The following is a 12627-nucleotide window of genomic DNA, read 5'->3' on the forward strand; positions in this document are numbered from 1 at the left end:
TAATCGCGTACGTCGATCTTCTTTTTTACTAGATTCGAGATTCACTTACTTACACTTACCCATCTACCTACCTACGAGTACATGAAAATGGCCAATTCTCGAATCTCGATATATGGTGCTGTGTGCCCATTATTTATTTACGTATTATTATTATTATTATGTATGGTTTTTTTCTTCTTTCAGGTTACATGGGTCGTACGAAGCGTTGAAATATGGTACTTTGCTGGACGGATTGGCTGATTTGACCGGAGGTATTACCGAAAGTATTAATATAAGACAGGATTCCACAACTTGCGGTAGAATGTTGAATAAGTTGCTGGATATGACATCCTTAGTCACGTGTACCGTTCAACCAAGCACAACTACTCCTCAGGTGATGACAAACGTATACCAACACGTATAGCTATTTATTAGACTTTTACTTTTCTATACAGGGTGTCTCGAGAAGTATCCTCTACCTTATGCTAGGGCAAAGAGAACTCTCGAGGAGTCTGCCTAGGATTCGAACGAAGCTGGGAGTTTCGGGAACAGCATGGACTGAAACGTCCATAACCAAAATTTAAGCTGCTTGAACTGGTTTTTTGAATTTTGGTAAATTTTTGAAAATTCAAAATATTGGGCTCTAAATTTTAAAATATTCCCAGACGGTGTGAAAATTGATTTGGGTGACTGCAAATCAAATTGTGACTTCATTCTCGACCTATTTGAAGGGTACCTATCTCGAGAGGCTCCTCTGTTGGTAGGTTCTTAAATAATTAGAGTATCTTTTGAGTCAGTAAAATGATTGTGGACCCAAAACTTGAGATTGTCCTGAAACGATTTTCTAAACGTACTGTGTGGGTATCTTAGGTACCCTTAAAAAAAAAAAATACTAATTCGTGATCTCTTGTTCGATGTTCTACAGATACGCACGTATACGGAAAAATTGGCGAATGGAATCCAAATAGGCACAAATTACAGATTATACTCCGTCGAAAGAGTAAGTACACATTTTGATATAATGTATTTTGGTCGCAAAATGTGGCGTTATTGTGGCCCTATGTGGGTCTTGGGATGAGGATGTTGCAGCATTTACCTAAATTGATTTTTCACTTCCAGGTAGAGACGTTCAATGGCGAACCTGTGCAATTAATTAAATTAAAAAACCCCATAACCGTGAGTGGAGAATATATCGGAGCTTGGTCTCGAGACTCGACCGAATGGGATGAAGTACCACCCCACGAAAAAGAACGCCTGGGAGTCAAGCATACCAGTGATGGAGAATTTTGGTAAGTACCAACTTGATTTTTTTTCAATTAAGTACTTACTTATATAATTCTTAGTGTACCGTACAAGTGTATATTGTGGTGAGGAAATGTGACCGGTTTCATTATCAAATTGAGCAAAAAATTAAGTAAAAATCCTCTAATTTTGCTCAGATTTTTGTAGGAGTCTTTCTGCGAATTTAATGGTGTCGTAAAGTAAGCATCATCATTCCTGTCATAGCCCCTCACAAGGTAGGTAGGGGAAATGGGTGATTGTTGGGGGGGGGGGGGTTATGATCATACCCATTTCCTTCCAACAATTTTGAAAAAAAAAATGTTGAAAAAGATAAAAACGATAGAAAAGAAATCCTAATTTCAAAAATTATGGGCGATTTTAAAAAAATAAAAAAATGGTGAGAATTGTTGGTGGAAAAATTGATGATTTTTTTATAAAAATTCGTAAAAATTTTTGGCGATAATTTTTTGATGAAAATAGTTGATGATTTTCTGTTGAAAATTGGCGATAATTTTTTGATGAAAATAATTGATAATTTTTGGATAGAATTGGTGACGATGTTCGGGTGAAAATTAGTGATAATTCCTGATGAAAATTATATATGATTTTTAGTATAATTTAAAAAAGTGACTTGATAAAAATTGATGATCATTTTATGGCGAAAATTGGTGAAACTTGGTAATAATTTTTGGTGAATACATATAATGATGATTTTGTGTAAAAATTGAAGGTAATAATTTTTTGGTGAAAATTGATGATGAATTCAGGCAAAAATTGGTGGTGATTTTTTGTGATGATTTCTGGTTTAAAATTAATGATAATTTTTTTGCTGAAATCTGGTGATAACGTCTGGTGAAAATTGATGGAAATTTTTATTGAAAATTAATGATCAGTTTTGGTGAAAATGGGTGATAATTTCTAAAACGATGATGATGATTTCTGGAGAAAATTCGTGGAAGTTTTTAGTGAAAATTGATGACGATTTCTGGTGAAAATTTGAGGTGATTTTTTTGTGATTATTCCTGGTTAAAAATTAATGATAATTTTTCGGTGAAAACTGGTGATAGCGTCTGGTGAAAATTAGTGGAAATTCTTATTGAAAATTAATGATCGTTTTTGGTGAAAATTTGTGATGATTTCTATCATTTTATGATGAGAATTGGTGATGATTTTTTGATGAAATTTGGTACCTAATTATTTTTGGTGAGAATTTTAAAGAAAAATGACGGGTGTTTTCAGGTGCAAATTGATGATGATTTCTAGTGAAAATTTGTGATAATTTTTTGTGATGATTTCTGTAATAACGTTTGGTGAATACTGGTGATGATTTTTTGTGAAAATTGATAGTTTTTTTTCGCGAAAAATTAGTGATAATGTTTGGTTACCAGTAAATTATAATTTTAGGCGAGAGAATTGGTAACAATTTTTCACAAAAAATTAGTGATATTTCAATGATGAAAATTAGAGGTAATTCTTCACAAAGATTGTGAATTATTTTTGTTGGATATGAAAATAATGATGAGGATTGTTGATTAAAAATTGGTCATCGTCGTCGTTTCCTTATAAGCGGTAGGCCTGTTGGCCTGTCTGCTGCGGTGTGGAACCTGTTGAGGATGAGCCTGAGGTATCCGTGAGTTTCCTCCTTGGTCTCCCTCTGCTTCTCTTTCCCGTTGGTGTATATTGAAGGACCTGTTTTGGTGATCTTGTTTCCTCCATCCTTTTGACATGATTTCTCCAATCTTTCCTATACTGTTTTATCTTCTTCATGACTGGCTTCACTCCGAGATCTGCTGTTATTTTCTCTGATGGGACTCTGTCTCTGAGAGTCACCCCTGCCGTTCTCCTCATGAACTTCATCTCTGCTGCCGTTATTCTTCTTTTATCAGATTTCTTCAGTGCCCATACCTCGCTTCCATAAGTCATCATTGGTATTGCTAGGGTATTGTACACCTTCAATCTTGTTTCTTTTCGCACCTTACTGCTTCTCAGGGTCCTATTTATCAGTCCTGTGACTCTCAGGAACTTTGCAATCTTTCCACCAACATCTACTTCTCCCTGGTATGATATCGTGTTTCCCAGGTATTCATTGTTTTTGTTTTCTCTGATGATATTCTCATATCATACTTTTCTGATGTCTTTGTTAAATTATACATTGATCTCTGTAGGTCATCTTCTGTTTCGGCTAGTACTGCTTGATCATCTGCGAATAATACTGTTGATATTTCTTGCCTTCTGTCTATCTTGATTCCTTTTGGCTTCATTTTCTCCATTCTTTTACCATGTGATCCATATATATGTTGAATAAAACACAAGACAGTGGACATCCCTGGCGAACTCCTCTGTTTATTTCTGCTTGTTCTGAGAGTTTATTTCCAATTCGTACTCTTATTCTAGTGTTCTTATATACCTATGCTGTTTATTACCTTTCGCATTTTATATTATATTTCTTCATATTTTAGGACTTCAAACAGTTTTTTTTTCTGTTGACCCTATCATATGCTTTTTCCAGCTCTATGAAGCACATGTGTGTTTCTAGGTTGTAAGTATTTGATCCTTTTTCCCATCAGTAGTTTTACTGTATAACTTGCATCAGTGCATGATCTTCCTTTTCTAAATCCGTTTTGACTTTCTGGCAACTTTTCTTCTGCATGCTCTGCCAGTCGTTTTGCCAGTATTTTCGCATATATCTTGTAGCAGTTGTTGAGTAGACTTATTCCTCGGTAGTTTTTCAGGTTTGACATATCACCTTTCTTGAACAGTGGTATTACAATTGCTGTTTTGAATTATTCAGGTACCTTTTCTTGTTGGTACATCCGATTTAGGAATTCCAGTAGTCTTCTTTTAAATTCGCCACTTGCATATTTGTACAATTCTGTTGGTATGCCATCTTCTCCTGGAGCTTTTGCATTTTTTGCCGTTTTCAAAGCTTCTTGTTGCTCTTTAAATGAAATTCTGTCCTCTGTTTCTCCAATTTCATCTTCTATCTTTGTAGCTTGTGCATTTTCATCACTCCAGAGTTCTTCAAAATATTCCTTTGCATCATTGATTTTAATGTTTGGCAAACCCACTCTTTCGTTAAAATTTGTGTCAATTCTCCTTATGATCTTGTACACCTTTGGCCGTAATTTGTATGTGTCATGCTCCAGGAATGTGATGAAATTTTCCCAGCTTTCTCTCTGTAATTTCCTGGACTTTCTTTTGACTTTTGCCGACTGTTTTCAATATTCTTCACCATCAACCTCGCTTTTTGTGCTCATGAATTTTCTAAATGCCTGTCTTTTCTTTTGTATGAGTTCTTGGATTTTGTTGTCCCAATTCTTTATTCTTTTCGCCCCAATTCTGCAAGGAACCATTCCTAAGCTTTCTTTTGCCACCTTTGTCACGATGGATTTGATATTATTCCATTCTTCTTCTATGTCCTGGCTTGTTGGTATCTCTTGACTAATGATGTTCATTCGTCTTTGGTACAGCCATTGGTTAGTTGGGTCATCCACGGCTCTTGTGTTGATCTTCTTTTCATTTTTCCTGGCTGGTATTCTTGTTGTTTCCATTCTCATTACTCCTTGAACAAAATGATGGTCAGTGCCTATTTCTAGACCTCTGTATGTTCTTACATCCAAGAATTTCTTGGCGGCATTTTCATTGGCTATAAAATGGTCGATCATTGAGCTTTGTCCTCTTGTATTGCTCCATGTCATCTTGTGATCTTTCTTGTGTTGGTAGAATGTATTCATGATTCTTAGTCAGTTGAAAGTGCAAAAATCTATCAGTCTCTTCCCATTTGTATTCATTCATTCTGTTCCATACATACCAGTTACTGTCTTTACTCGCTTATCTCCTACCTGCGCATTCAAGTCTCCTGCTATTACCAATTTATCTTCTGGATTTACTGCTTGTACTGCCCTCTGTAGTTGCTCGTAGAACTCTTCGCTTTGTTCCTCTCTTCCCTCTTCCAGTGCATATACTCCGATTATTGTAAGAAAGTCTTTTTTCAATCTCATCCTTGCTGATACAATTCTTTCATGCCATATGTTATATGAGTCGGATGTTTTCGCGGTGTTTATTATGTATGTGTAACATCACTCCGCCTGCAGCTCTGGTTTTCTTGTTGACTCCACTGCAGATAACGATGTAATTTCCAGATTCAATTGTTCCACTTCCTTTCTTCTTTGTTTCAGACATCATGGCAAAGTCTATATTCTGCTGCTTAGAATTCCGTTTATTTCTGCTTCCTTGGCTGCATATCCTCTTACATTCCAGTTTCCGAATTTGTATTTCCTTTCGTTAGCGTACGTGTTTTTATTTTAACCAGTGGTTCACCTCCACCTGGGGTCCCATAGTTCCATCCGTTTTCTGTTGTTTGTGAGTTTTGAGTAAGGTTGATTTTCGTCTGATTTGGTTACCAGCCATGCCAGATATATCACGGTGATAGGGCTGCTATCTAGGCCTCCGCGCTTGCCTGGTCCTCTTTTAGTCGCCTTTTACGACAGGCAGAGGGCACCATAAGGATATTCTTCATCCGTCCCTACAGGGGGAATTAAAAATTGGTAAGGTGCACCGGGGCAAGTTGGAATTCGGGGTAAGTTAGAAAACTTGCTCTAGCGCCTAGAGGTTTATATCTGGCGAAGTGCCACTAAAGGTGACTTGAGGATACTACCCCTACTTCATCACGGCATAAAAATTTTCGCGATTCAGTTTCATTTTAGATGTCTTTGGTTCAATTGTATTTTGTTGTTGTTTTGAACTTATTTTGAATTTGGTCTAAAATACAGACTTTCTATTTCTTAGTTTTTCGCATATAGCGGACGAACCGTGCGTCCTAGTGAAAATCTGATGAGAGTGATCTCAAAGAGAATTAAATTCTCTACAATTTTGTTGTTGTGCAATTTTTCTAGGACGCTCGGTTGGTGATCTACGCCTCTGCAAAGTTTAGCCTGTTCTGACTAGTCAGGACAGTTTATATTTTATTCCACTGAGCGAAAGCTACTGTGTCAATCGCGCTCAAATTTTTACCATAGGTTAAGAACCCTTATGGGAACCTACATAATAAATTTGATCCATATTGGTTCATTAGAAGGGGAGTAACAGCTGGTCAAAGTTGAAATTGTGAAAAATCATTCTGACTTGCCCCGGTGCACCTTAGTAATTTAATTCGCAAAAAATTAACTGGTGGTAATTTTTTTGCAAAAAAATTTTTTGATGAGTTTTATTATTGAAAAAACATCTTGCGCAGTAGGCAAGATTAACCGACTTTGCTCTGTTATACAGGAAAATAAACAAATTTACCGAAATTTACGGATTTACCAAAATAAACAAATTTACCAAAATTTACCAATTTACCAAAATTTACCAATTTACCAAAATTTACCAATTTACCAAAATTTACCAATTTACCAAAATTTACCAATTTACCAAAATTTACCAATTTACCAAAATTTACCAATAAAATTTACCAATTTACCCAAATTTATCAATTTACTAAAATTTACCAATTTACCAAAATTTACCAATTTACCTAAATTTACCAATTTACCAAAATTTTACCAATTTACCAAAATTTATCAATTTACCCAAATTTACCAATTTACCAAAATTCACCGATTTACCAAAATTTACCGATTTACCAAAATTTACCGATTTACCAAAATTTACCGATTTACCAAAATTTACCAATTAACCAAAACTTACTAATTTACCCAAATTTACCAATTTACCGAAATTTATCAATTTACCAAAATTTACCAATTTACCAAAATTTACCAATTTACCAAAATTTATCAATTTACCCAAATTTACCGATTTACCAAAATTCACCGATTTACCAAAATTTACCAATTAACCAAAATTTACCAATTTACCGAAATTTATCAATTTACCAAAATTTACCAATTTACCAAAATTTACCAATTTACCAAAATTTATCAATTTACCCAAATTTACCGATTTACCAAAATTCACCGATTTACCAAAATTTACCAATTAACCAAAATTTACCAATTAACCAAAATTTACCAATTTACCAAAATTTATCAATTTACCAAAATTTATTAATTAACCAAAATTTACCAATTTACCAAAATTTACCAAAATTTAAGAATTTACCAAAAATTACCCCAGCAATTTACTAACATTTACCTCAGTAATTTACCAGACATTACCCACTAATTTACCAATTTTACATTTTACCAAGAATTACCCCAGCAATTTACCAACATTCATCTCAGTAATTTACCAGATATTTCCTCACTAATTTACCAGTAATTTACTTTCAAAGGTTTTTACCAATTTACCAAACTTTACCAATTTACCAAAAATTACCCATGTAATTTACCAAAATTTTCGACCAACTTTAATTACGAGTAATTCACCAAAAATAACTAATCATTTTATTTTACTTACTAAAAATTACTATTAATTCACCAAAAAAAAAAATTATCAAAATTTACTGGCTATTTACCAAACACTTAATGTTTTTTGTTAAAACAAAAATTACACTAGAAATTTTTGAAAAATTTTGATTTTTTATGGCAAAAAAATTTTGAACAGATAAAATTAACAAAAAAATTTAAAAAAAATCAACAAAAAATTTTCTCTTCTTGATTCGCGCGGGATTCGAACACCCGACTTCCGGCGCACCAATCTGCAACCTACACACCCTAACCACCACATCTGTTTGTTGGGGGTGAGCCGTTTGCGAGATATAAGGGTTTACACAAATTTTCGCTTATCCATAACGTTGAAACACACTTAAACGTTCATATCTCGTAAACGGCTGAATCGATTTCGACCAAATTAAAAATTTCTCTAGTTCAGTATCAAAGCAATATTTTGCCATCATCAGTTTCGACTTAAAGTTTGGAGCTTTTGAGTTCAGCGTGACACAAATTTATACATAAATTGATATATACATACATAAATATACCCATATATATATAAACTTATCTCGTTTTGCGCCATACGTCTTATCGTGATCAGCACACTCCAAAACGTCAAGAAAACCCACCCCCACCCAATTCTTGAACCATCATGACAAATACAATACCTTACTTTTCCGTTTCACGGCAAAGTCGGTAAAAATGGTGATGATTTTTAGCAAATTACTAATAGTTGAAATTAATCATGATTTTTGGTTAAAATTGATGATTGACGATGATTTTTGGAAAAAATCAGTGAGAATTTTTCGTAAGAAAAAAAAATGAAAAACAAATTATCATTTTGGAGGAAAGAAGTTTGAGATATTTTTTGGCAAAAAAAAGTTATTGATAGATAACTCTTGAAGATTATGCATGATTTTTAGTCGATTAAAAAAATTTTGAAAAAATAAAAAAATAATGATCATTGTTGAAAGTAGTCATAATTTTTGGCAACAAAATTGTTGAAAAAAAATACCCATTTCGTTTTCTGATTTTTTGTGCAGGATATCGTATTCAGATTTCGTCAAAACGTTCACCCATTTGGAAGTGGTTCATTTGGATAATGAGACCAGTAGAGATGAGCCATCGTTACATCACAAGCATACTTGGCAAATGAGAATTTATCAAGGATCTTGGCAAAGAGGAGTTACCGCTGGTGGTTGTAGAAATAATCCAGGTATATTATAGAATATAGAATATTTACCAGAACCTCACACACCTCACAGTCCAAGTATCTGTGTTATATTTATTTAAGCATTTTTTTGTATAATTTTACTCTGGTATTTTTTCAGATACCTTTCATATTAATCCGCAGCTTCATTTAATTCTAAGCGAAATGGAAGAAGTGATTATATCGCTGAATCAGCATAGTATCATGGAACCAAAAGTAAAGCTTACCCTTTTTCTTTGATTCGATTCGAGTATTTGCTAAATTTACCTATAATTGTGATTGTTTTAATTTATGCTCAGGTGATCGGTTTTACTGCTTACTCGTTGCCTAAAAATATCGGCGAATCGGCCGGTCGACAGTTTTTCAAAAAAAATAAATCTTTAGTCAATTCTCAATACACAAATAGTCGACAAGTGAGTACATAAAATTCACCATGATGGCTATTTAAATATTTGAGGTACCTATACCTATACCTATATAGCTAATAATTTAAACAATATGTTTGTACAGGTTAGTCAAAGATACCAACTCGAACAAGGAGGTTATCTCGTTCTCCCTACTACTTTCGAACCAGCTCAAGAATCAAGTTTCACGTTAAGAGTTTACTCTTGCAAACCTCTAAAATTGAAGTAAGAGATTATTTTAAAATTTAGTTGTATTTTGAAAATAAAATCACCTTCGGGTAAAAGAAAGAAAAAGAAGTCGTGTGAGAAGATGCGTTTTTTTTTTTTTAGAAAGACTATTTCAATCATAGTATGAAACAAGTTGTGAGCAAGTGAGCAAATATTTATAGCCTGAAGGCTGGAATATTGTTTTAAAGCGAAAGTTCATCCGACAAAGTGTGTCTTTTGCCCTCAAGGTGTCTTCATTACGTAGAAATTCGATATCGTTTCCAAGAGCTGGATAGATTATCGCGAATGAATTAATTATTATGTCGAATATACGAGTATACCTTCTCATATCGTAATTATAGGTGTTTTTTTTTTTTTTGCAATGTTCCAGATTATTAGATACTACTCCGGTGCTACTTAAATCAGCCATTGTCAAAGTAAGTTTCGTAGTGAAGGTATTTCTTGTTTTTTTTTTCTAGTTTTGGTTTCGATTTTTAATTCGGATGCATATTTTTACAGGCTCCGTTGACCGCTGTAGATGGTAAAAGTTTCACTCAATACGAATCTGTATTCTTGCAATTGGCTGACGAACACAGAACCGTGAACTCTTTCGAGTTGCAAGAATTATTAGATGCTTGTTTACCTAATGGTGAGTTCCCCCCCCCCCCCCCCCCATATAATGTTTACGATTGAATTCCGATGAGCACTAATCGAGGGAATTTTATTTGCACAGATTATATCAAGAGTTGCGCTTGTATGGAAGTTTGCAGGCAGATTGTCATTACCTTAGATGTATCCTTTTTTGCACCTTATGATTATGATTCGATTACTCGAGTCTAAGTTGAAGAAAAAATTGATGGTTCATTATTGTGTTATTGTTGATAATTTTCCTTAATTTGTAAATCAGAGCATGGGAAACGGTAGATTGAAATTTAGCGATTTCAAGGATCTAATGTGCAGCCTGAAATGTTGGCAAACTGCTTTCAAAAACCATACCAAAGAGAAAACTGGCATACTGAAAGCTGAAAGACTCAAAGACGCTTTGTTAGAAGTTGGTTAGTATCTCAAAAATCGTCTCCTACCTGCCTATGTATTTTTTTTCATCGTCCCCTGCTCTATGTGACTGTAGGAATTTCAATTTTCGTCGAATTTTCAAAAATCCAATTCCAGTCAAAAATATGAAAAAAATCAAAATTTTACCAAACTGACCTAGAAATTTGCAATTTGGAATATACCCTATTTTTGACCTGCCAAATCGAATGGAAACAGTTTCAAACCGTTTGGAGCAGTTCTGGGGCCTCCAGCAATTTTTTGAAACTTCAATTTCCACAAAATTTCATCAAATGCAGTTGGAAAGAGGAAATTCAATTTGTAAACTAATTTCGATACCACGAAGTCGACTGTAGGCAGATTTCAAGTCGTTTTGGAGCCTCCAGCGACTTTTTAGAAACTACCGGAGCCTCCAGCAGACTTTTCAAAGCTCAAACTTCCCATTAAATGTTACCAAACAGAGCTGGAAATCCAAATTTTACTGTACAGGTAGATTTCAATTCGTTTTGGAGCCTCCAGTGACCTGGAAAATACTGGAGCCTTCATAGCGGACTTTTCAAAGTTCAAACTTCCCTTACAGTTTAACTAAACAGAGTTGGAAGCCCAAAATTTACTCTGCAGGTAGATTTGAATTCGTTTTGGAGCCTGCAGCAACTTTTTGGATGTTACTGGAGCCTCCAGCGGACTTTTCAAAGCTCAAACTTTCTATAAAATTTTACAAAATCCCGCTGGAAATCCGAAATTTACTCTGAAGGTAGATTTGAAGTCATTTTGGAGCCTCCAGCGACTTTTTGGAAACTACTGGAGCCTCCAGCTGACTTTTCAAAGCTCAAGCTTTCCGTAAAATTCTACCAAACATAGCTGGAAATCCGACATTTACTCCGCAGGTAGATTTAAAGTCGTTCTGGAGCCTTCAGCGACTTTTTGGAAACTACTGGAGCCTCCAGCAGACTTTTCAAAGCTCAAACTTCCCATTAAATGTTACCAAACAGAGCTGGAAATTCAATCTTTACTCTACAGGTAGATTTCAATACGTTTTGGAGCCTCCAGCGACTTTTTGGAAAATACTGGAACCTTCATAGCGGACTTTTCAAAGCTCAAACTTTTCTTAAAATTTAACTAAACAGAGCTGGAAATCCAACATTTACTCCGCAGGTAGATTTAAAGTTGTTCTGGAGCCTTCAGCGACTTTTTGGAAATTACTGGAGCCTCCAGCAGACTTTTCAAAGCACAAACTTTTCTTAAAATTTAACTAAACAGAGCTGGAAATTGAAACTTTACTCTACAGGTAGATTTCAATTCGTTTTGGAGCCTCCAGCGACTTTTTGGAAAATACTGGAGCCTTCATAGCGGACTTTTCAAAGCTCAAACTTTCCTTAAAATTTAACTAAACAGAGCTGGAAATCCAACATTTACTCCGCAGGTAGATTTAAAGTCGTTCTGGAGTCTTCAGCGACTTCTTGGAAATTACTGGAGCCTCCAGCAGACTTTTCGAAGCTCAAACTTTCCATAAAACTTTACCAAACCCAGCTAGAAATCCAAAATTTATTCTGCGGGTAGATTTGAAGTCGTTTTGGAGCCTCCAGCGACTTTTTGAAAACTACTGCCGCCTCCAGCGGACTTTTCAAAGCTCGAATTTTCCATAAAATTCTACCAAACAGAGCTGGAAATTCAACATTCACTTTGCAGGTAGATTTCAAGTCGTTTTGAAGCCTCCATCGACTTTTTGGAAATTAGTGGAGCCTCCAGCAAGCTTTTCAATACTCGAATTTTCCATAAAATTCTACCAATCAGAGCTGGAAATTCAACATCTACTCTGCAGGTAGATTCATCTAAGTCATTTTGGAGCCTCCATCGACTTTTTGGATGTTACTGGAGCCTCCAGCGGACTTTTCAAAGCTCAAACTTTCTATAAAATTTTACAAAATCCCGCTGGAAATCCGAAATTTACTCTGAAGGTAGATTTGAAGTCATTTTGGAGTCTCCAGCGACTTTTTGGAAGCTACTGGAGCCTCCAGTGGACTTTTCAAAGCTGAAACTTTCCATAAAATTCCATCAAACAGAGCTGGAAATCCGACATTTACTCCGCAGGTAGATTTAAAGTCGTTCTGGAGCCTCCATC

General features: G+C 35.0%; 1 protein-coding gene across 1 annotated transcript in view; it reads left to right on the forward strand.

The window, feature by feature from the left end:
• Window positions 1-12627, forward strand: part of CalpC (calpain-C) — a 66376-nt gene that overhangs the window by 51109 nt on the left and 2640 nt on the right. The window contains exons 5-15 of the mRNA XM_065363354.1: window positions 184-373; window positions 905-979; window positions 1099-1268; window positions 8678-8850; window positions 8966-9060; window positions 9144-9257; window positions 9355-9473; window positions 9847-9892; window positions 9975-10104; window positions 10189-10247; window positions 10363-10510. Of these exons, the coding sequence (XP_065219426.1) occupies window positions 184-373; window positions 905-979; window positions 1099-1268; window positions 8678-8850; window positions 8966-9060; window positions 9144-9257; window positions 9355-9473; window positions 9847-9892; window positions 9975-10104; window positions 10189-10247; window positions 10363-10510 (1319 nt within the window). The remainder of the gene's footprint in view (window positions 1-183; window positions 374-904; window positions 980-1098; window positions 1269-8677; window positions 8851-8965; window positions 9061-9143; window positions 9258-9354; window positions 9474-9846; window positions 9893-9974; window positions 10105-10188; window positions 10248-10362; window positions 10511-12627) is intronic.

The sequence above is a fragment of the Planococcus citri genome, chromosome 4, assembly GCF_950023065.1.
Source record: "Planococcus citri chromosome 4, ihPlaCitr1.1, whole genome shotgun sequence".
Lineage (NCBI taxonomy): Eukaryota > Metazoa > Arthropoda > Insecta > Hemiptera > Pseudococcidae > Planococcus > Planococcus citri.